General features: G+C 30.0%; 1 protein-coding gene across 1 annotated transcript; it reads right to left on the minus strand.

The window, feature by feature from the left end:
* Positions 1-511: 511 nt before the first annotated feature.
* On the minus strand, positions 512-26,123 carry LOC145087160 (cysteine-rich receptor-like protein kinase 2). Its single transcript, XM_079025069.1, has 8 exons — positions 25,576-26,123; positions 19,248-19,666; positions 19,035-19,160; positions 18,803-18,918; positions 18,357-18,567; positions 18,037-18,268; positions 17,762-17,915; positions 512-1,061 (listed from the first exon to the last, which is right to left on the minus strand). Exons 1-8 carry the CDS (start codon positions 25,947-25,949, stop codon positions 687-689), a joined length of 2,007 nt encoding a protein of 668 aa, XP_078881195.1. The 5' UTR covers positions 25,950-26,123; the 3' UTR covers positions 512-686.

Here is a 26,123-nt window from a genome sequence, read left to right on the forward strand (position 1 = left end):
AATAATTCCACTTACGAGAGCAATGTGAGAATAATTAGATTTAACTTGGTTTTTGGATTTTTCGAAAGGTTTTATACTGAAAGGGTAATTCCTCCTGATTATCTTGCATGACCATTCTTTATTTAGCGGTCAATGTATTATATCGGAATCTGATATCAAGTGATTTAGTTGAGTGCTAAAAGGTTTTTAAAGGTTTATTTCTGATTTGTTTTCTAAATGATATTTTGTCTTTTAGATTTTTGTAGAATAGTTTCAATCTTATTTTCATGCCGGCATTAAATTCAAAGATGTTGACGTATTTGGAAAACTCAGAAAAGCACGGATTTAAGAAAAAATTGAGGAAAATAATGGCAAAGAGTCAGTATCACATAAGTGGGGGGTTTATCTCATTAAGAGTAGAAGAGAAAGCTTATGAAGAAAGGGTGGCAAGTGCTTGATAAATTATGTTATGAAAATAATGCCAAAGTTATGTTGGACAGCTGTTAGGTAAGATACCTAAGATTTTGCATAATTTACGTAATATACCCCTTAAATTTTATTAAACAACATAGAATGGGTTGGGTTTCCAAGTAACAAAAAAAAAAGTTTCAAGCAACCTCTTTTTGGTCATTTTCCTTTTTAAGCAATATACTAAACACACCATGATTGATCAACCCTAAGGATTATCAAGGTAAGAAGAAAAATATCTAGTTTGTTGCAACATTGACCCCCTTCTCCATTATGTCTACTTTGTTATATACTTGTGCCTTTTTTCTTGCCTCTGATCCATTTGGCATTCCAAAATCATTACCAATGTTGGTAACCATATATGGAGATCCTATATGAATCCTCCTATCATGATCAATGAGAGTAGGTCTGGTTAATTGTCTAATCCCCATTAATTGGCCATTTGTTAGCATCAAAATAACTTCTGACATGGTTGGTCTTTTTGAAGCTGGTGATTGAGTGCATAACAAAGCAATCTCAATGATATGCATCATATGTTTCTCTTGGTTATGGCTCACATCTAGCGTCTCATCAATAAACGAAACATGCTTTTTATTTTCGTATGACTTCCAAGCCTGTTTATAGAATATTAACAAACAATTTATGAGTAAGTATTAATTGACAACAAATTTAACATTAGTTAATCAAGACCAAACATCTAAACAATTACATGTGTAAATCCAGATCAAACATCTAAACATAAGTCATGTGCATCGATGGGAATTTATGCAGTTTTATTAAATGATTGGCAATAATTTATTAAATGGATGTGTGGTTATTTATGCAATACGAGCTCACAATTTATGCAACTTACATAATAAAGTATCTTTTAGACAAAGTATTTTATCACCTTTTATTTCCTGAAATATATATATATATATATATATATATATATATATATATATATATATATATATATATAGGGTTAAATTCAAATGAGAACACTATTTAATGTGAGAACGTGAGAACACTACTTTATATTACTATTCTACTATGAATTTTGTATATACAACGACATGACATTATTCATCAACAAATATACGAATAATCACACATTAATATTCACATTAAAATTTTGTATGTATAACTTTATGACATTATTCATCATCGAATATATGAACACTCACATATTTAACATTCACATTAGAATTTATTAAATTACTACACATATATATAAATTTTATAGTAAAACAGCAATATAAAATTGAATATATTCATATTATAATTAATTCAATAGTATACATATTAAATTCATAGTAGAATAGTAACATAAAGTAGTGTTTTTACGTTCTCAGATTAAATAGTGTTCTCATTTGAACTTAATCCTATATATATATATATATATATATATATATATATATATATATATATATATATATATATATATATATATATATATATATATATATATATATATATATATATATATAACATTTTGCTAGTAACTTGTTTAACGTGTTGATGTATTTTTTTCATAATTGGTGGGTTGCGTAAGTTGGTAGAAAAGTGAAACATTGTTGCATAAATTAGTATAAAAAATATATTGTTAATAAATAAATTGGTAAAACGTGAAACATTATTTGATGCATAAATGAACAATTAACCGTGCCGAGTAATGAGGTAATTAGTCACCTATTACAACAATTTTGTTGTAAAATGAAATGTAGCATACTTACTCAAAACGTTTGTTTCGTTTCATAAATTATGGTGAATGATTCGTCATCCCACAAATAGATATAATTACAAGTATATATATATATATATATATATATATATATATATATATATATATATATATATATATATATATATATATATATATATATATATATATATATAATATATATATATATATGTATATATATATATATATATATATATATATATATATATATATATATATGTAGGTTATGTTATTTTGTTTTCAGTACCTATTGTGTGCATGTATAGTTGATTCTGGACCAATCATTTTAGTTATTTTAAAAAAGTAATTAATGCATATTATATGTTGAAGATATAATGGGTATTAATTACATCTTCAGTATTTAATATTCATTAATTAATTTCTTAAAATAACTAAAATGATTGGTCCAGAATCAATCATACAGGCACACAATAGATAGTGAAAACATTTGAACCTAACTATATATATATATATATATATATATATATATATATATATATATATATATATATATATATATATCCCTATTCTAATAAAAGAATAGTTTTATTCTCCTTTTGACATGTGTCATCTTATTGGCCCTCCTAATTAATGCATATTTTATGCTCCTTTTGTCATGTGTCACATTATTATATTTCTTAATTAATGTATGCCCCTTTTTAACTCCATTTCAAATTTCAAATTTTAAAATTTTCACTTTAATTACATTAAATTAATAACATTAGAATAAAAATTAAAATAAAAATAATACAAATGATATAATTTCACATATTTATTTAAATCAATGATTAAAATTTATATAACTAAAAAAACTCTTAATTAATAGTTTATTTAAAATAATTAATTAATAATTTTGTGTTTTTACTATAAAAATTTAATTAATTTTGTAACCGTGGTTTCCACGGGTTATAAACTAGTATATATATATATATATATATATATATATATACACACACAAACACACACACACACACACACAAACATAAAAGGTCATGGACCACTAATACAAAAGGGGCTAAACTATGGGTTAACTATACAATAACAACCCCCCCCCCCTCCCCCCATTTTTCGGGTTTTTATCGAGAGGAGTCTTACGAAGTGTAATGTAAACTCAGAAAATAATGAACTAGTTAACCCATTCATGAATATTCATGTCTATTGTGAACTCAAGGGCATGTAAGCAAAACTGAATAGGGTAAAGACAAACATTGTCCTTGACAAAGCGGATGTTAAGCTCTATATGTTTGCTTTGCTGATGTTCAACCAAATTTGTTGATATGCAGATTACGCAAATGTTGTCACAATATATGACAATGACCATTGTGATAAGGAAAAGAAGCTCTAGGAGTGGACTACATGTCCAACATGTCTCAATAACTTTGTTGGCCACTCCATTGTATTCATCCTCCGCACTGGATCGATAGACAACACCTTGGCATTTTTGAGGACCAAGAAAAAAGGTTGCCTCCTAAGAAAAGATAACAACCTAAGATAGAGCGTCTAGTGTCCGAGAATTTTCCCTAATCAGTATCCTCATATGCTCTAAGGCCCGACATGATGAAACATAAACTCATAGACCATGGTCATGTGTGTGATAGATTTAATACATGATGCGTTTGAGAGCATGTAGATATGGCTATAGAGGATCGTCCAGGTATAAATAAATATGTCTCAAAACGAAAGAGATGTAAGGTTTAATGAAGGTAAGGTACTAGAGTTCATTGGCTAAAATATTGTAGATTGTGGGCTTGTAATGATGGCCCTTTATCGTCCAACTTATGGATCAATTCAGATGGGTTGCACCATTTCTTGTACTACATCATCTTGGCCCACTCTAGAATATTTTTTGTGTGCTTTTGTTTTCATAAAGAAAACCCAATGTAGCACCGTACATCAAAGATGACAAGAAAGTAATTAAAAGTTCCAATGTATGTCATGGCATATAAAAGTCTAAGCTACACAATATATTAGAGAATATAGTTGAGGAGGTCAGAAGAGTGATATCATCTACATAGAGAAAGAGATATGAAGTATGGTCAGATGACTAGTATAAGATTATAAAAGAGTTTATATGGCTATGTTAGAAGCTAACGTGAGAAGCATACTAGGAAAATGATGATACCATGCCTTGGGTATTGTTTAAGGCCACAAAGTGATATATGAAGGTGAAGAACATGGTCAGGAAGTATAGGCTTTCAAAAACCAAGAGGATGATGTATGTACATAGTCTCATACAAGGTGACCATGAAAAAAATGCATTTTCACATCTAGCTGTTGTATATGATACTAGTATAATACTTAAACGTTGAGTATTGTATGGATGGTATCCAATTTAACAACCAGGATGAAAGTATCATCACCTTCTACTCTCGGTTGTTGAATGTGATCACTGGAAACTATTTTGGATTTGTAGTGAGTCAAAATACCATCAACGTGAGAGTAATGGTGAAACAGGCACATGGATCTAATCATATTGACCCAGAGGGTCTTTTTTGTATGAAGACTCATATACCATTCGATATGAGGACATAAGATTCTTCATTCATTTCCTTTTTTCATTTTAGGTTCCTACATTACATTTATGTGTGACTATGGTAAGGTAGTCATAGTATGAGTGGATAGAGAGGAAGGATGAGGGGGTAAGGTATGATGATGATTTGGATGGTTGGTTGGTTGGAGGAAGTGAGGTATTAGATTGATTTGAGGTCGAATGATAGGGTATATAGTTAGGGGTGGCAAATCATGCTATCGTTTCGTGTTTTTGTCTGACAAGACACGCCACGACAAGGTTTTATGTAACACGAACATGACATGACATGATGTCGTGTTTTTTTTAACTAACACAAAAACGAACGAATTAAAAAACAAAAAACACGACACGACACGAAAAATATAGCATATACTAAAAACTCGTTTATTTAACGAATAATTTATCAAATATAACACAACAAACACGGAAAACACGAAAAAGAACTGTTAAATCGTGTCAATTTCGTGTCGAATTTTGAACACGAACACAACACGACACGACATCGTGTTTTTTACAGTTAACACGAACACGACATGACCACGAATTCAAATTTCAGTTTCGTCCCAATTTCGTTTCGCGTCACGTATTTTTGTCGTGTCGTTTCATAAATTGCCACCCCTATATATAGTTGGGTTGATTCCCTAGGTTCGATGCGATAGGCTTGGTGTGAGGTAGGGTTATTTGAGTGGATTCAAGTATCTTAATGAAGTATGGGGGAAGGATTGAATATGTCATCAAAGAAATTTTATAATAAGGGTTTGGTTGGAATGGTGAACCGTAAAGAAATATCCTCTCATAGAAGACAAAATGATGTAAAATGATTATTTTTCAAGATAATATGTCAAGCAATCAAAAACCACAACGATGGGATGGGTATCCAAGAAAGGTACGTATGGGTGGTTCTAGGAGCTAATGTGTACATGTTAATTATTATAGGGGTAGTGATGTGAAGGAAGCGGAAGAACCTAAGAAAATCCAAGGTGACATTATTGGAGGTGAATGTAAGATGTTGAGGAGGTGAGCGACAATATGGATGGCTTCTACCCAATATATGGGTAGTAAATAAGAATGGAAAAGGAGAGTGTATAGTGCGCAAGATAATGTCGATTGTGCATATTATGCATTCAAATTTCCCATTTTGTTGGGAAGTATGTGGCGACGAGAAACAAAATTGAATTCCATGTGCGAAAAAGTAATCGTGGAAGAGTTTATTGTCATATTCAATTCCATTATCACATTTGAAAGCTTTTATGGTTATTCCGAATTAAGTTTTGACATAACTGGATTATTCGAAACTTTAGAAAATACATCTGATTCGTGCTTAAGTAGAGCGACTCAAAGTTAATGAGAATAATGATATAAAAATCACGTTATAACCGGATCCACTAACGCTAGAGACAAGATAGGTCCACAAGTACGAATGAATAATATCAAAACCATTTGAAATAATTGAACTAAAAAGACTAAAATGGAAGTTTAATGTGTTTTCCAAGCTGACAAACTTGATATGATTCATTTATATGAATTTTCTTTATTATAAGACTAGGAGAATATTCACGTGTTGCGTATAATACAAAAATATATTTGAAATTTTTATAAATATATGTTTTTTTAAATATATCAATGACATTGTTGTTAGCTCTTATATAATAAATCTTAGAATGAGTTAGTATAAACATTGTTTATTTCAAATTATATGATAATGTATACATCTATTAAAATTCTATAATCCGAGTTGTTTCAAAAAAAACGTTTTTGAACGACAATCTAATCTAATCCCAATTGTCTCAATGACCTCTACTTGCGGGTTACCCATGAATATAATTAAATATAATATATTGTTTAATGTTATTTATAGTTGTTGTTATAATTAATTAAATTTAAAAAGTTTATTTGCTTAAGATTTTAATTTCTATCATTGTAATTATTTAAAACATAAAATATTATTTTTGTTTATAAAGGTAACAATATAATTTATATATATAATGTTACTTTTAACTATTGTTGTTGTAAGTTATTTAAAATAGCGTATGTGGAAACTTTTAATTATTTTAATTTGGTTTTAGAAATTGAACTTTTTAAAATTTATTTGATGAATATTGTTGGTTTCTATGATTGTAATTATTTAAACCAACAAACATTGCTTGTGTTTTTAGGATAACATTATAATTTTTTTTATAATATTACTTTTAACTATTCTTATTGTAAGTTATTTTTAAGCTAATTATTTGAAAATTCTTAATGATTAGAAAAAATCGTTTCGTGGTTATTATTATTATTATTATTATTATTATTATTATTATTATTATTATTATTATTATTTTAACACTATAATTTTTTAACTATCTATAAAATAGTCTCTCAATTTTTTTCAAGTTTATCTAAAATTTTGATTTACGTTAACCGTTTAACATTATAATGAAATTAATAATTTAACTATTTTGCACAAAATCATAAATTATATGCAACGCCCGTTCTAAAAGTAATTATTTATAGATTCCCGAGATCAAGAGTAAGGGCGTTTCGGTCTTTTAGGGGCAATGGGTTTTCATTCGAGAAGGTTTCGGACCAGGGTATGTTGCAAGAAGCGTAGGGCTTCTCTCCACCTTTCCGTGGACATAAAGTTCGTCGGGAACGAATCTAGAATGAAGGAGTTATGATACTTTGAAGATATTGGCTACTATGACCCTTATGGAGAAAAATTGACGTGAAAGGGGCATGCATGCTTTTGGGACACGCATGGCTACGCCTAGCGTAAGCTAGGTTGCGCCCAACGTAGTGGGTATTTGGATCGCGGAGGTGTGAGGCGTATGCCCAGCGTACGTGAAGGTACGCCAACGTACGCTAAAGTTCATTAAACCCTAATTTGGGTTGAGCCACTATATATAGAACATAATGGCTTCAACCCTAGCCCCCATATCAACCTCCCTAACCTCAGAAGAAACCCTAGAACGTTCCAACCTCCATTTTTTGAGATCTTAGCCTTGAAAAGCTCATATTGGTGGTTTATTTTAGCTTGGAAGAGAAAGGAAGAAGATTAGGAAGGAGGAACCTTGGAAGCTAGAGCTTATAGATATGGGACAAGTGTTTCATTTCGAACCTCTTCAAGGTAAAAAGATTTGAGCTTGATGAATAATCTCTTAGATCTCTCTTAGTACAATTTTATGGACTTTTTGGTCCCAAGAATGCATCTTTATAACTCTAGCACGTTTCTAAGTCCATGGTTGCCACCCTTAGTATCATATGAGTCCCTTATGTAGTAAAGTTTCAACCTTTAGGGCTCATTTGTGATCATGCATGAGATCTAGCCACCTTTATGGAAGTATGATGTTATATTTCAAGTTTGGGTTCATTTAGTGGGTTGCAAGCCACCAAGTAGCCGACTTTATATCTTAAGACATCTTAATGGACTTGGATCTGTGATTATAGCACCTGGATGGAAGTTTTAAGCACTTAATAAGGAAATGAATTAGCATAGCACTACGCTGAGCGTACGTACAGGTACGCTCAGCATACCATTATCGAGCATGTACGCTAGGCGTACATTGAATTACGCCCCGCGTAACCCTCTCTGTTGGATCATGAGTTTTGGGTCGTGGTTTTGGGCATGTTTGGGTTTTTGGGCCTTAGTGGGCCCTCAAAAATCATATTATATGGGCCAAGGAATATAATTTGGGCTTAGGGTGAGGCCTATTAAGGGATTGGGCCCAATGTAGCAAATTGGGCCATTAGTGGGTCACTAGTGGGCTTGAGAAGCTTACCTAGTGTTGGGCCTTTCATTTTATGGTGTTGGGCCTTAGCCATGGACCAGATTTGGTTTAAGGGTAAAATGTTCAATTTACCCTTAGAAGGATATTGTTTTGGGCTAAGTGTTATTGTGGCATTGATAGTTCGGGGAACTAGAGGAGCAACGGTGCGAGGATTGTCAGATAGCAGTCAGAAGGGTACCAGCAGTGTTTTAACAGTTCAAGGTGAGTTATCCTCACTATGCCAAGGGTCTTTGGCACCAAGGCCGACCCTTTGAATTTTTATTTGAGTAATTGCTGTTGTGATGTGTTAGTATGGTATTCTGCTAGAATGGATGATTATATGCTAGTATGGTTGGTTAGATTGGCATCCTGGTAGACTGGATGTGGTTATGCTTAGTGACCTGTAGTTGGTCGGACTTTCTATATGCTGGTAAGAGATTACCTATGATATGTGTGCATGTTTGAATAGCTGAAGAGGGTATTCCATCCCGATAGGATGATAGGGCCCCAGTATGTTGTTTCAGTAGACTGTTATATGATTATTTGATAAATGCACATGTTTCCTAGTATGTGGGCATTCCAACCCGATGGTTGTGGGCCAGGAGTATTCCATCTCGAGGATGATTGGACTTGTAGTATGATGGCATTCCAACTCGATGGTTGTGGGTCTGGGGTATTCCATCCCGAAGGATGATTGGACCCATAGTAGTTATTGTATGTATAGGTATGCGGGCATTTCAACCCGATGGTTGTGGGCCGAGAGTATTCCATCCCGAGGATGATTGGACTCGTAGTATGTTGGCATTCCAACCCGATGGTTGAGGGCCTGGGGTATTCCAACCCGACGGTTGATTGGACCCATAGTATGCTGTTTATTGATGTATGTGTACGGTTATGTGTATATGAGTATTTTGGGGGAACTCACTAAGCTTTCGAGCATACGGTTTCAGTTTATTGTTTCAGGTACATCAGGTGATCGTGGCAAGGCAAAGGCGTGATCGTACCGCTCCTCATATTTCATGATTTTGTGATGTGGTTCTGGGGATACTCTGATGTTTAAAACTGTTTTGAAAACAAGTTGTATTAACTTAATGATTTTTGGAATGGATTAAAATGTTTTAAATTGGTTGGAAATTTTTGGTCGTTACATTATACAAAGTTGTAACTTTACAATAAATAACAATTGCTCACATATGACAACATATCTAAACTAATAAGTTAACTATACTATGTTAAGAGGTTATAGTCATGATTTTATAAATAGAAGTAAAATATAATATTTAAATATTGTAGTTTAGTTAATTTATGATAAGAATTTCGTTTTTGCATTAATTTAATGTTATTAACCAATTTATGATAATTAATAGGATGAAATTGAAAAGTCATGGAGGTTTCAAATGCATGTGATGTAAGTAAAAATGCTTGTTTTATAAGTATAACTAGGCAAATATCCACACATTGCGAGAATACAACTATAAAGTTTTAAATATATGTTGTTGAAATATTAAAATGGCATTGTTAACTTTGATCTAATAATTCTTATGCTAATTTAGTATAAACATTGATTATCTTTAATTATATGATACAGTATAAATTTATTAAAACTATATAATCTCAATCGTCTTAATAACCTCGACCCACATGTTACTCATAAATAAATTAAATAAAATATATTGTTTAATGATATTCATAGTTGTTGTCATGATTAATTAGTTTTTGAAAAAAATTATTTGATTAACTTTTTCATTTCTATCACTTTAAACATAAAACATTGTTTTTGTTTTTAAAGATAACAATATAGTTTTTTATATAATGTTACTCTTAACTACTATTGTTATAAGTTATTTGTAAGCTACTGATTTATAAATTATTATTGTTTATAAAAATAGATTTAAGAAATATTTTAGTTAATTTGGGATTATAATTTATGTTTTACATTTAACATTATAATTTATAACTTATAATTATTTACAAAATAGTCATTGGAATTTCTTTAACTTTAATTGAAAATTTTATATAAGTTAACACTTTAACGCTATATTTAAATTAACAATTGAAGTATTTTACACAAACTATTCAAAAGTTGTGACTTTAAACTGACAATTATTCACATATGACAGCATATCGAAATTAATAAGTTAAATATAATATATTAAAATTTAAAGACATAACGTTATAAGTAAAAGTAAAATATGTTAATTTGATATTGAAATTTAGTTAATTTTAAGATTACAATTTATGTTTTGCACTTATTTAACATTACTAACCAATTTATAAATATTATTAGAAAGAAATTGAAAAGTAATGAGGGTTTCAAATAAAGGTGGTAAAAAAGTATTTCTTTCATACTTACATTAAAATTGTAACATATTCATGACTTTTAATTAGTTATTTTTTTAAGTGGTAAAAAACAAACAATCATATTTTACATATCTAATTAAATATTATCCATACCATGGTATATAACATGTGTTCGATAACATGTATCTGATTTAATATATATTAATAATTAAACCACAACATATAACGACTGTATTAAAATAATCCAAAAACCACTAAAACAAAAAAAAAGTATATAACAAACTTACAAATTAAAAACTATAACATAATAACATATCTCGAAAAGTGGTCATAAGACCTCAAACAAACACAAAAACCTCTAAACATGTTTTCTTTGTAAAATGTGTATGTGATTTGTATGTATGTCTACCCAAAAAATTAAGCCTTTTATAGTAAATTTTTTACTAAGTGTTTAATAAACATATTATAATCTAAAAAACCTTTGAGTGTTAAAGCATTATTAAGAAGACTTTTGAGTTGTAATAGTTAAAAGAAAGGGGTTTCAAAAGAATGTAGTTTGAGAAAAAAAATGCATCTATTATAAGATACTAGGCGAATGCCCGTGCATTGCGCAGAAACACCTATATAGTTAAAGTCTTTACAAATATATGTTTGTTTTTTAAATATAGCAATAACGTTGTTGTTAAATTTGATATAATAATTCGTATACTAAATTGATATAATATATGTTTTAATGTACAGTTTAATGTTATTTATAGTTGTTTTTATAGTTAATTAATTTTTTAAAATTTATTTGTTTAACGTTTTAATTTCTATCATTATAATTATTTAGAAAATCAAACATTGGTTTTCTATTTTAAAGGTAACAATATAATAATTTATATAAAGTTATTTTTAACTGTTGTTATTGTAATTTATTTTAATATACTTATTTGAAAACTTTTAATGATTATAAAAATATCTTTAGGAAATATTTTAGTTAAATTAAAATTACAATTTAGTTTTTGCATTTATCACTATAATTTATCAATTTTAATTATTTACAAAATATTCATTGGTTTTTCTAAGTGGAACTGAAATTTATATTTAAGTTGACATTGTAATGTTATATTTAAATTAACCATTTAAGTATTTTTGTCAAAACTGTTCAAAATGTGTAACCTTAAACTGATAATAGTTTACACACAACAACATATTAAATCTATTAAATTAAGTATAATATGTTAAACGTTAAAGATATACCTTTATAAGTTGAAGTAAAGATATTATTTTAAAATTGAAATTTAGTATATTTATGATTACACTTTAGGTTTGATACTTATTTAACCTTACTAACCAACTTATAATAATTATTAGAAAGACACTATAATTAATCAATTTTAACTATTTACAAAATATTCTTTGGTTTGTTTATGTTAAATTAAAATTTATATTTAAGTTGACCCTGTAATGCTAAATTCAAATTAATAATTTAAATATTTTATACAAATTGTTCCAAATTTGTATCTTTAAAATGATAACGGTTTGCATCCAACAATATACTAAAACTAATAAATTAAGTATAATATGTTAAAAGTTAAAAAACATAAATTTATAAGTAGAAGTAAATATATTATTTTAATATTAAAAGTTAGTTTATATTACACTTTAGATTTGATATTTATTTAGTATTATTAACCAACTTATAATTATTATTAGAAAAAAATTGAAGAGTCATGAGAGTTTCAAATGAATATTATGAAAGGAAAAATGCATGACAGTTTCAAATTAGTGTGGTGAAAGGACAAATGCTTCCTTTATAATATAATATGATATGATACTAGGCGAATGCCCGCACGTTGTGCATAAACACCTATATAGTTGAAGTCTTTACAAATATATATATATATATATATATATATATATATATATATATATATATATATATATTTAAATATAACAATAACGTTGTTGTTGTTAAATTTAATATAATAATTTGTATACTAAATTGATATAATATATTGATTATTTTAAATTATATGATAATATATATATATATATATATATATATATATATATATATATATATATATATATATATATATACACATCTATTTTAACTGCATAATCTTAACCGTTTGAATGACTTCTATTAGGAATGGCAACGGGGCGGGTTCGGGGCGGGGCGACATATCCCATACCCGAACCCGATATTTATATTTGTCCCCGAACCCGACCCGAAACCCGACGGGTTTCTTATCGGGGCGCCCCGTCGGGGCTAAAAATATCCCCGAACCCGACCCGAAACCCGAAACCCGATATAGACCCGAAACCCGACCCGGAAATGGTGGCAGAAAAAATTAGGAAAACTACAATGAAACAATTGATAAATTAAAACCTTATAAATGCTTAAAATACAAATAAGTTCTTAACATAAGTGAACCAAATAGAAATTACTAAAGTCTAATATCGTAACTAAATTCATCACAATAGTGAGAAATTGGGAATACGTGATGGGATTGAAGGTTAAATTCTTCGGGTGGCTGAAATGGGTTAGAGGGATGAAATCTCATTTTATATATATATATATATATATATATATATATATATATATATATATATATATATATATATATATATATATAATTTTTCGGGTCGGGGCGGGTCGGGGCATGCATACCCCACTCCCTGACCCGAACCCGAACTAAAAACCCGATAATGACCCGAAACCCGACCCGAAACCCGATAAGAGTGACCCGACCCGCCCCAAAATCTTCGGGATTCGGGTTTTCTCGTCGGGTTCGGGTTTTTTTGCCATCCCTAACTTCTATCTGCGAGTTACTTATGAATAAAATTAAATATAATATATGGTTTAATGTTATTTATAATTGTTGTTATTCTCAATTAATTTTCTAAAATTTGTTTGCTTAACGTTTTAGTTTATATCATTATAATTATTTAAAACATCAAACATTGTTTTTTGATTTTACAGGTAACAATATAATCTTTTATATAGAATTATTTTTAACTATTGACATTGTAAATCATTTTAAAGTACTTATTTGAAAATTTTTAATGATTATAAAAATATATTTAGGAAATATTTTAGTTAAATTAAGATTATAATTTAGTTTTTGTATTTAGCACTACAGTTTATCATTTTTAAGTATTCACAAAATATTCATTGAGTTTTTTAAGTAGGAGTGGAATTTATATTTAAGTTGACATTGTAATGTTATATTTAAATTAACAATTTAAGTATTTTGTCCAAACTGTTCAAAAGTTGTAGTTTTAAATTGATATTGGTTTACATAAAACAACATATTAAATCTAATAAATTAAGTATAATATGTTAAAAGTTGAAGACATAACTTTATAAGTAAAATTAAAGAGATTATTTTAATATTAAAATTTAGTTTATTTTTTATTACACTTTAGGTTTGATATATATTTTACCCTATTAACCAAATTATAATCATTATTAGAAAGCCACTAAACGTTATCATTTTTAGCTATTTACAAAAGATTTTTTAGGTTGTTTAAGTTAAACTAAAATCTATATTTAAGTTGATCATGTAATGTTATATTCAAATATATAATTTCGGTATTTTATAAAAATTGTTAAGAGGTTGTAGCTTTAAAATGATAATGGTTTACATCCAACAATATATTAAAACTAATAAATTAAGTATAATATGTTTAAAGTTAAAAACATAACTTTATAAGTAGAATTAAAGATATTATTTTAATATTTAAATTTAGTTTATATATGATTACACTTTAAGTTTGATATTTATTTAATCTTATTAACCCATAATCATTATTATAAAGAGATTGAAAAGTCATAGGAGTTTCAAATAAATGTGGTGAAAGGAAAAATACATGAGAGTTTCAAATGAATGTGGTGAAAGGGAAAATGATTCTTTTATAAGTATAAATAGATAAATATAGATATAGATGATATGATAATTTTAGTTAATTCAAATTTTAGATTTAGGTTATTTTATGTTTTTCGTATTCAATATTTTCCTTATAAATGTTTTTAAAATGTAAGTTGATTTTTTTTAACTTTATTTGATATTTTACTTTTGGCTTTAAATTTTACACTATATTTGTAAGTTTGTTTGATATATTAACTTAGGTTATGAAACACTATATTGAAGTAAAAAAAATTTAGTATATCATACACACAATTCAAGAAGTCTTCTATTTATGATGATGTTTATAAAATAATAATTATTAAATTTAGTTTATAGAAAATTATAATTAATTTGAACAATAGATAAAATAACGCTTATTAAAATTAAATTATTTAATGGTCTCTACTCATGTTTTATGTGAGTATAAAATTAGTTATATTTATCAACTATTTTAATTTACTACTGTTATGATTTATTAATTTAAAAAAAAATTGATGATATTTTAATTTCATCATGATGATTATTTAAATTATCATCAACTATTTTTAATCTATTATAATTTAATTTCTAAGTTTCTATTATTTTTAACGATTATTATTTTAAATTGATTTAAAAACAACTAAATTGAATTTTAGTTATTATAAAATATAGTTTTCAGAAACCTTTTAGTTAATTTAATTCATCCATTTAGCTTCTTTTATATTTATTATATTTAATATTTTCCTTTTAACTATGTTAAAAAAATATTGAATTTTTTTAAGCATTATTTAATAATTTACTTTAGATTTTAATTTTACACTAAAATTTTAAGCTTATTTGATATATTAATGTAGGTTGTTTATTTAACAATATATTAAAGTTAACAAATTAAGTATATCATATTGATAAGTCACAAAGTCTTCCATTTGTAATAATGTTTAAAACTAAAAACATATTTATGTTAATAAATTAAGTATATTATATGAAAATATGAAGAGTTGGGAGTTTCAAATTCATTTGGTTAAACGAAAAATGTTTCCTTTATATTATAGTATGATATGATATGATATGGAATGCTTTGAAGCTAAAGACTTCAAGATATGATATTATAAATGGACAAGCAGTTGATGAAAAATAGTTTTATTTGAGGACAATAGGACTTGAGGTTGGATGTAACGACTGATATAAGAAGATTGTCAATATCATATTAAATTAGAGCTGGTTTACTACTATAATACTGCATTTTCATAAGCGTGACATGTTTCTCCGGTATTCATTACCCATGCTCCCATACACGAATCACTTAGAGACACAATATTATAATGATTTGTTTCCGTAAGGTTGTTGACTGATAAGACACAAACCACGTTAAAGGAGGTCTCATTTAATTTCAAATGTAGAAGTTGTCCTATATGGTGGAAAAACAATAGTAGTCATGTGAGCTTATAGGATGGCACGCATTGTGCCAGGTGTAACTCGAACCCACTACTATGGTGCATCAACAACTTTCTATCGTTCATGTTAGATCTTCGATGGCATGATAAAAAAAAATCAGCCATAGGGTTGGTGTTGGTTCAATGGTTGTGTGTTTCCATTTGGCACATGTCGACATCAATATGGTGGCTAGCGACAATTTTTAGAATGACTATATCTAGTATGGATGATCGTGGTAGATGAAGGACGATCCATGTTAATAACAAATACATCAGATGTCATAGAGTCATTATTTTCACCTTAAGTAAGAGCATGGGTCGAGTCTATGAAAAAGAAGGAAATGGTAACCGATGGCTGGTGATGCTTGTGAAAAATGCAAAAGGAGACGAGAGGCTGCTGATAGTGTAGATGATGAGATGTCTATCGGACACCTTGGTGTCAAAATCAAGGTTTTCAAGAAAATCAAAAAGTTGTTTGATTTTCGAACAATATGTCGTGACCAAGAGGATGGAGACGTTGCATATTTCTTTGTCAAGTTATGTCTTAGTAGCATCTTTAGTATTGCGAACAAGCTTTCAGATGTTAAGCCACACAAGACGAAAGGATGAGTCCTTCTTGAGCAGCATTTGAAGAATATCTTGTGAAAAAGTGTCATAAAATTACATCTTCAAGGTAAAAGTTGACTTTCTTCCATTCAAGATCTATAGGATTGTGAGAAGGGGGATCGTATGAACCATTAATGTGATCGAGAACCTCATAGCCTTCATAATGTGTGGTAATAATCTCTCTCGACGAATCATAACTGAAACGTTCTAGGTCAAGAATGAGAGGGGTGTAGAACTTGATATTGGGGACGTAGAGGTGGTCATTGGTGAAGAGAAGAGGCAGCCGAAAACAACTAGGTTTCGGCGGTGTAGGAGAAGACGACATGAAAGGTAAAACCGAGAGGCAATATTTGGTGAAAGATTTTTGGAAGTCTACGATACCATATTATTGTGAATGACTCTTTACATCTATATATACAAACATACAAGGCCATGAGCGATAATTCAAAATAGGCTGAACTATAGTCTAACTATACACTTAACACATTATTGCATTAAAATGTATTTATCTTTTACTAAAATATAAGCATTGTAGCTACGATCTTAGTTTTTAGTTCAAGATTTCTTAAGTTGATATGAAGTAGCTAATGATAGAAAAGGTGTATTGTAACACTAAAGAATTGACGCCTGCTTCAACAAGACAACCATCCCGAAATATAGTTTTTTATTAGTATGTATGTGTGAGTGATGTAGAAGAGTTTAGTCTAAAACGGTCTCAAGACCTGATATTAAAATTCAAATGTCGGGTTTTATGCAGAAAAATTATATTATTTTGGGAAAATTTTGGATAAAATCCTAAAAAAATTAAATACAAATGTCCTGATTATTTAATATTTTGCCTAATTTAATGAAATAATTATTTTTATTTTATTTTAACAGGAAATGAAACATTTAGTGCTTTTCCCAAAATAATGAGATATTTCTTTTAAAAAAACATTTGACACTTTATCAAAAATTTTCCAACGTTCTGTATAAAACCCTTCAAAGCTTACTCTGGATGTTCTTAATTCTTATTTTCTTTTATTATATGTATTATTTTTTTTTACTTTACTATCTATAAACCAAGGGAGCATAATATTAACGGGGTATCTCACATGTTCCAGCAGGTAATCCACGGATGTTCTTTCAGAGTTCCTGTCAGTACACCTTCTTCCACTAATGATTTCAAGAGTTACGATGCCAAAGCTATAAGTATCCACTTTGTCTGATAAAATACCATGAAGTGCATATTCTGGTGCTGCATAGCCCCTGGTATTTTGTTATGTAACAATAAAAAATTAACAATATCATTAGAGTCGTTAAGTAACCAAAGATATATATATATATATATATATATATATATATATATATATATATTAATGAAACTTACAATGTCCCGGCAAACTTGGTGCTAATATGACTTAGATCATCTGGGTGAAACCTTGCTAGCCCAAAATCTGCTATTTTTGGTTGAAAGTCATGATCAAGGAGAATGTTGCTTGACTTTATGTCTCTATGTATGATTTTTACATGGAATTCATTGTGAAGATGAGCAAGACCCCTGGCTAGCCCATATATTATGTCATATCGTTGTTTCCAGTGCAAAGTCCCCTTTTTTGCACCTACATTATATATCAAGACATATATTAGTATTACCATCTATTTCAATTTTAATAACTATCATTGATGATGTATAAGAACGTAGCTGACCCCACAAGAATCTATCAAGACTGCCATTGGGCATGTATTCAAGGACAAGAAGTAGATTAGATCCTTCGCTTGACCATCCTAGGAGACGAAGAAGATTTCGATGGTGAACATTACTTATGAGCTTCACTTCGTTTTCGAATTCTTCTTTTGCTTTAGCATTCCCTACTTGAATTTTCTTAACAGCCACAATATTGTTATCATCAAGAAGCGCCTAATAAAAACATATAGAAGAAATTAGTCATATTAATAATTTAGGTTTTAATGTAGTTGATTCAAACATATAATAGCAAAGAAATAATAGCACTCCCATTTGATCACTAATATATGAAATTAATTAGGTAATAAAACCGAAGTGATATCATTTTAAAGCTATAACAACTAACATGTTTCGGTGTAATACTGATAACATAATAAAAAATGCAATATAAAAAGTTCATCTTTAATACCTTGAACACATCACCAAAACCTCCTCTTCCTAAAATATTCTCTTCGCTGAAATTGTTTGTTGCAGACTGCAGATGTTTATAATTGTAGTTAATTCTCCCGTCCAGGTCTGGTTCGCCTATAAAGGCATCACATGGTTCACATAGATAAAGATAGATGTTATCAGTGTGATGAAGCTAAGCCTAACATTTTGTTAACAGACCACTGGGAAATAATACAAAGTTATACAATTACCTTCTTTTGTCTTCTTAGATTTCTTCCACAGTCGAAACCATAACCAATAAACAATCAAAATGAATATAAGACCTACACCTCCAATTGCTCCAATAATTTTGGGTACGTTACTTGAATGCCCAACAACTGTTATATTTCAAGGAAACAATTAATGGATTCAGTAAAGCTAGATTAGAAGCCAAAGAAACTTGAAACGTCAAGTAATAGCCTAACCTTTTATAAAATTTGTGATGTCTACTGTCTGGTTATCGTTGAAGAATGGAGTCTCTGAATACCTTGCAAAACAACCCATGTAGATAGACCTTCCTTCTGTGTTAGGAAGACAATTTGATAAACTCGTATACGCTGCATTGATGCAGTTTTGGCAAATGCCCTCTGTTATATTTTGAATACACTGTGCAATAGCATACACAGTTCCATTTCCATTTCCATTTGTGTTTTGCCTTGTAGATGCTACATAGAAGTTAGTGGTTTTTGGAGTGGCGTCTTTAATATCTGATAACAACCCATCTACAGCTTGGCTGAAAATAGCTGGCTGATATGGCATCTGATTGCCACATAATTGAAGTGGTGCTATACCAACATCCTCGACCACGTCTGGGTTAGCGTAGAAGTCAGTATAGTTCTCGTACCTTAACAACAAAGGGCTTTGATTCATTAGAAATGTTTTCCCAAACTTGCTGAATATAATAAAAATATGATTATTTCACAACTTGTAGAAAATAGTAAATAATACGCCCACAATCCAAATTAACAATCTTTTTGGCCAAACATAATATATGAGATAATGTCTTGGTAGGTATATGATTGAAATGTTTAACTGATTTTTTTTGGAGAGCAAGAACAACTAATAGTATTAATTAAGAAGCTATCGAGGGCTAGGTTTCAAAATAAAGTTATATTCTTTGTTGGGATCGATATACTAATCTTCCCCCTTCCCACCTAAGGTGACGATGGAAACTATGTGGTTATTTGGTGATGGAAAACATGGTTGATTAACAAACATGGGCTCCCAATCTTAATGATAGTGATTTTGCTATGGATAGTTTTGAAGGTTCTGAAAGTAACAGGGAAACATGATTTTTCTATAAACTCTCCGGTTAAAAGCCCGGCGAGATCAAACGTCAACGTCACAATACAAGACAAGGTGGCGGGAAACGAGGTTGTTACATCACAATCTACAAGAAATATAGAGATGTTGACGTCGCAATCGACAAAGCTAACCAATTGATTGATGCAGAAGATGTGCTCCACGGAGGAAATCAACGCCTTCATATTGATCTTGGTCAACAAAAGTCAAAGCCAGTTTGAGTCAAAACCAGATCGGTTTCAAACCGGTTTCGAGCAAAAATATCCAAAGTTATAGGAACTGGTAAAATCAGATTGATTGAAAAGATTTTGAAAAAAAACATATTTTTATAGAACTTGCCTCCAAAACAACTAATTTTAGCTTCTCTAATGTGATTATGAAAACAAGCAAAGAAAAAGGGGTGTCCACAGGGGCTCCCCCAAGAATTTTCCAAAAACGGTGCAATTTTTTTTATAACTTTTTATATGGGGCAAATATTTCTGAAGAATCAACATATATATAATTTTGAAGGTTTCAAATATAATATTTTTTTTGGAAAAAAACCTATTTTTAATTAATTTTTTATTTGTTGTCGGGGCAACTGCCCCAACTGTAGGTCCGCCTTAGGTGTCTTGTATCACCCTTTTCTGAATTGGTTGACGAGGGACCCGTTTACAACTACTAAGACCATGGACGTATAAGGGATGCCCGAGTCCAAGTCCTCAGTTCAACTCTTAAGCCCATAGGTTCAATATATCATCCAAGAAGTTCCATTTGAGTTTATCGAAACACTTACCATAGTCCACCTTCAACAACTACTAATAGGTGATGACCTCGATCATTAACTACTAACGGACCATTTAAGATAATCTTCTTCGAAACGAAAGTTGATTGGTCGTTGAAAATAAGCTACTAAATAACATTCTTGAGGCTTTCCGCAAGTACTTTGGAAATAATTTTTTCATGCACCCACTAAGGTTAATGAGTCTAATGTCCAATGAGGTCAATGATCTTCGTGCTCATGATATCCTAGAATTATTTATGAATTAGGAAAGTAAAACCGTCTAGTTTAGGTGCCTTTTCATTTCCACAACCCTACACCGCCTCCTTTATCTACTCAAATGTGAACGATGCTTCCAAGGAATTATTTTATGTTTCCATGATTTTCAAGACTTTTTCGCTATAAAAGTTGTGTCTGTTCATGACCAGATCTTAAATTTTGACCGTAAAGTATTTATAAATCTCATCTTTGATTATGTTCGGATAAGAAACGAAAGATCCATTAATATTAAGGTTGTTTATTCTCGAGTTTAACAACTCGTGAAAATAACTTGTGTTCTCATCGACAACAAGGGCCCATTTAGAATGTGGTTTTTGCCTTAGATTCAAAAAAAGATTTGGTTTTGAAATCTTGGAGTATAGAAATACATTATACCTTCTCCATAATGAAATTTTCATCCAACAAGTCAAATTCTACAATGGTTTCTATGGATTCCACCTTTTTCTTAAGGACGTCATGCTTTTAATTTTCTTAATTTTTTTGAAAGTCTCTTGATTGCAGGGAAAATGGAAAGCCGAACATGCTTGGTATGCCATCTATCTTTGACTATCTAATCCAAATCATGTTTGGTATGCCGTCTATCTTTGACTATCTAATAAACCTTGTCCTTAATAAGCCAAGAACTAAAAAACTGAAAGCGGCTCTACCCGAAATCCCTAAAATTTGTGTCCAAGAAAATAGAGCAATGATCCGAGTGTAGCGTGTTAGTTTTAGGGAATCAGAATAACAATATGTAAACTTTGATAATTTCTAGGATCATGTTTTGCCAATACTTTCTGAAATCTGTAACTCTTTCCTATTGCCTAGGGTACACAAATTCATAAGTAGGATAAATCTGAATTACAAGCCTAATTCGAATTGAGAAACACAAGTTCACAACCTATTTTTCGTGGGAACCACCACCAGGGGCTCTGCCTCTTTGACCTCGCAAGGAGTGCTGACAATTCGAATGTACACCCCACACCTCCAATCTTAAACAGAAAATAGAACTCAATTGTTCTTGATAACAATAATAACTACCCTAATATATATTGATATCACTAAAATCACCAATATAGGATAAGTAGCCCTATAACACTCCAAAGAGAGGAAAATGAATTAGCAGAAAATTAATATGGTTTAAAAATTTGGATCCAGGTGTATCATGTTCTTCGTTACCCAAATAGGTTGTACGTGACCCTCTTTAATGTTTTTAAATCTTCGCTCTTAGATGCACAAAAAGTTAGCCATATGGCAGTTAACCATATCACCAATCCAAAATCCAAAACCTCTTGAAGTATTGCCCTGCCTCATTGATAGTATGGACAAACACTGTAATGTAAACCATGTGAGTCACCATTCCTGACAATCGTACTCTTGATTAGATCATCCATTCCTAAAATTAAACCAATTGATATACCTAGCTCCATGGTGCTGACTAATGTTGTGAAATTCTTTGGAGACAGAACAACGTTAATTTAAGATTGTGGGATTTTTTTTTTCTTTTGAATAATAGATTCTAGTCAAAGTTTAGATCTAAATTTTTTATAATCTGAGTTAGAAGTACATCTAACCTCTTGTTGGAATTCGAAGGTGTGGTATTGGACCATACTAGAGTTAGATTTGTGAACACACGATTACCTTTGTATTCATTTTTGGAAAAATCACAAGGAAAATTATTTGTTAGAGTCTTCATTGTCCACTTATGTACTAGGGCTATCATTTTTTTCCATCTTTCTAACCCTTTTTCTTCTTAATATTTGACATTACTAATTTAGTCATTTCTTCCTCCAAATAATCCTCCTCGACTACGTGTTCCTTGTCCTCTAGAGAATTAGTGATCGAATGTAATTAAGAATAGAAATTTTCCTAAAAGTTATGAATCACAAAATAAACCTCCTCTTTGTTCTGGTAACAATAGTCGTCCAGGGAGACCTTTTCTTCATCAGTTACACATTGCTCATGAGTTTCATTTACGGAGAAAAAGGAAAGGAAACATGAGGATTGTTAAAAAAAAAAATCATTACTCATAAGTTTAGTTATGGAAGGAACATAAGAAAAAAGAAAGGAAGATCTATATTAATTTCCCTTTTAAATTGTCCTCCAAAATCAGAGGTATTGGGAAAGAAAGGAAAGGAAGATCATCCTTTTTTTTCTCTGCTTTCTTTTCAATTCTATATGTAATACCCATAAATTTAATTATCATCGTACAACAAGTGAGATTACAAACGGGCAATAAGTTGCGCCGCTAAGCCTTTTTGTATAGCAAAACTCAATCTTTTAAAGACTACATTCATAGAACTAGGGGATATACCATTGCAATGCATAATCCGTTGTACTCTATTAAGAAGCTCTACCGCATCCGGTGCGAGAAAACCAAACGTATCAACAAGTTTTTTTTTTTGTTTTTTTTATTTTTTATTTTTTATTTTTTATTATTTTTTCTGTAGTGAACTTGGGAGTGGATCGTTAATGATTTATTATTTTAGTGTAAGTGGGAAGAATTTTTTACTAAATTGAGAAATCCTTATAAAAATAGTTAACACGTTGAGTAATGTGTCGTAAACGACGGTTGTGGTTGTACGCCCATGAATCTGAAGCTCAATGCGGAAGGAGATCAAATATATTAAATAGTACTCAACCACCCAACAAAATACGAATCAATATATTCAATAAAAGAGACGCAAAGATTTACGTGGAATACCGAAAAAAAACCACATACATGGAAGAAGTCAAGAAATAATTCACCATAATTTTGGAGTGTTTATAGAGTTTGAACAAAAAGATTCCAAAGAGCTAAAAAAATGACGGTGTATGATTTTTAGGCCGGATGGTGTACAAAACTTGCATAGCTCGTTGAGGCTGAGTTGGATGTTTCACCACACACGGAACACCACATCGTGGGTGTCGTAAACGTGCAGTGGTTAGCCAAACGGGGAGTATACGTAGTCCCCGCACTCTCTGTCCTCTCTTTTCTCCTTTCTTTCTTCTTCTACGGTCTATTTTTTTAATGTAATCGAAATATAATATATATATATATATATATATATATATATATATATATATATATATATATATATATATATATATATAAATTTAAAACTCTGAAAATACCTATGCTAATTAATTGAATTTATTTATTAAATTATAGTTTTTAAATTATAATAAATTTATTTAAAAAGGAAATAATAAAATAAAATGAAATGCTACAATTTTAATTTTGAGTTTTGAAGAATAAAGTTAAAATGAATGGGCGGTGAAATGTGACACGAAAATAACAAGTAATAAAAGACACAAGTAGCCTGCTAAATTCCAAGCCACCAAACATTGAATTTGACTTCTGGTACAATAGTCATGCACTTTGACGTAAATAAGAGAAAAGGTAGTCGTTGAATTGATTCAGTATTCATTGTATCTTGATGGTGACATTTCCAAGCAAGTTTGACTATTATCCTTTAAACTTTAAACAGCTTCACAGTTTTAGAAATCACAAATTCCAAATAACGTGTGGATATTTTGGTTCCAACTTTATATAGAATAATAAGTAAAATATAATTTAAAATTGAATTATGTTTAATTATATTTAATTATGACAATATATTTTTGATTTGTTAAGATGAATATGCATTTTCATAATGTTTTATGGATCAAATCAAAGGAATATATGGAAAACATGGAACCATATACTTCGATCTATCCATAAAACCATATGAAAATACCCCATAAAATGTCAAATCTAAAACACATGACACATGGTTCACTCATTGAAAATTACATAGGCCTTCAAATTTTTCAATACCACAAGATTAGATCTTAAAAAATATTTTATATAATTTCGAAAAAAATATTAAAATTTGGGTAGGTCCTAAGACCCATCTAAAATATATGTAGGTCCCTGCCCATGGACTACATTTTGTAATTATTATACATTATTATAATACTATGGACTACATTTCTGTATATTTTTTATGAAATGAAATAAAGTAAATATAGGCATCGTGGAAAAGTGAAGACAAGGAAAATAAGGAATACCAGTTGGTTGCGGCATTAGCATACAACACAATTACATTTTATTTTGTCAACAATATGCAAGTGCAAAAAACACGGAAAAGGTTATTAATCTTAAAATTACAAAAAAAAAAAAAAAAAAAAAAAAAGTTAGTAAAACTTATTAAATTACTAGAAGTTTGAGGAGCCGCTGGATATCACAGCCAAACAAACAAGACAAAGGATGGGAAGTATTAGAAAGGACGAATTCTATATATAGAGATTTTAAATGGTTTAAAAATTGAATAAATTATAAAATAAAAATTGAAACTTAATAACGGAGCAATCGCACCTGAAAATATATATTGAGTTTTGTAAAACTGGTTGCTTCTTCAACTAATTAAAATTCTGAATTAGTAGATTTTATAGATACAAGAAAAGTTTACCTGACAAAACAGTCATCCAAGAAAACATAAGCGCCATTGCCAGTAACGCAGCCGATTAGTTGAGCTACACCCTCATCGAAACAAGCCACACACTGAGCTGTGGAGAGGTAGTTCCTGCACAAAGCAGCTCCAAAGACGGAGTCTTTTTCTGATAAACTCTGTGCTGTAGCATAGAAGACATCGTTGCTTGAAAGCTTTCTTCTGATCTCAGCGAGGGTAGAATTGCGGTTGTTGACAAATTTTGATAGAGTTATCGGAGGGTTACGACCACAGAATGATCTGATGGGTGTGTTAATATTGTTTTGGCTGTTGTTTGTCTGTGAAACTCCTGGCTTAATCAGAAATAGGACAAGGAAAACCACCATGATTGCCATCAACCACAGTCACCACAGTGAGAATCTTTACGAATTATGAAAAATGTAAAAAGAAAAGAAGAGATCGAGGGGGATTTCAAAACTGGTGTTCAAGTAACATCGCAATGGGTTTTGGCCCGACTTTGTGTATAGTGTTTTTAATATAATAAATATATCTGGTCCAAAGAACATATC

This window comes from Lactuca serriola, chromosome 2 (genome assembly GCF_051521515.1).
Source record: "Lactuca serriola cultivar US96UC23 chromosome 2, Lser_US96UC23_V15, whole genome shotgun sequence".
Lineage (NCBI taxonomy): Eukaryota > Viridiplantae > Streptophyta > Magnoliopsida > Asterales > Asteraceae > Lactuca > Lactuca serriola.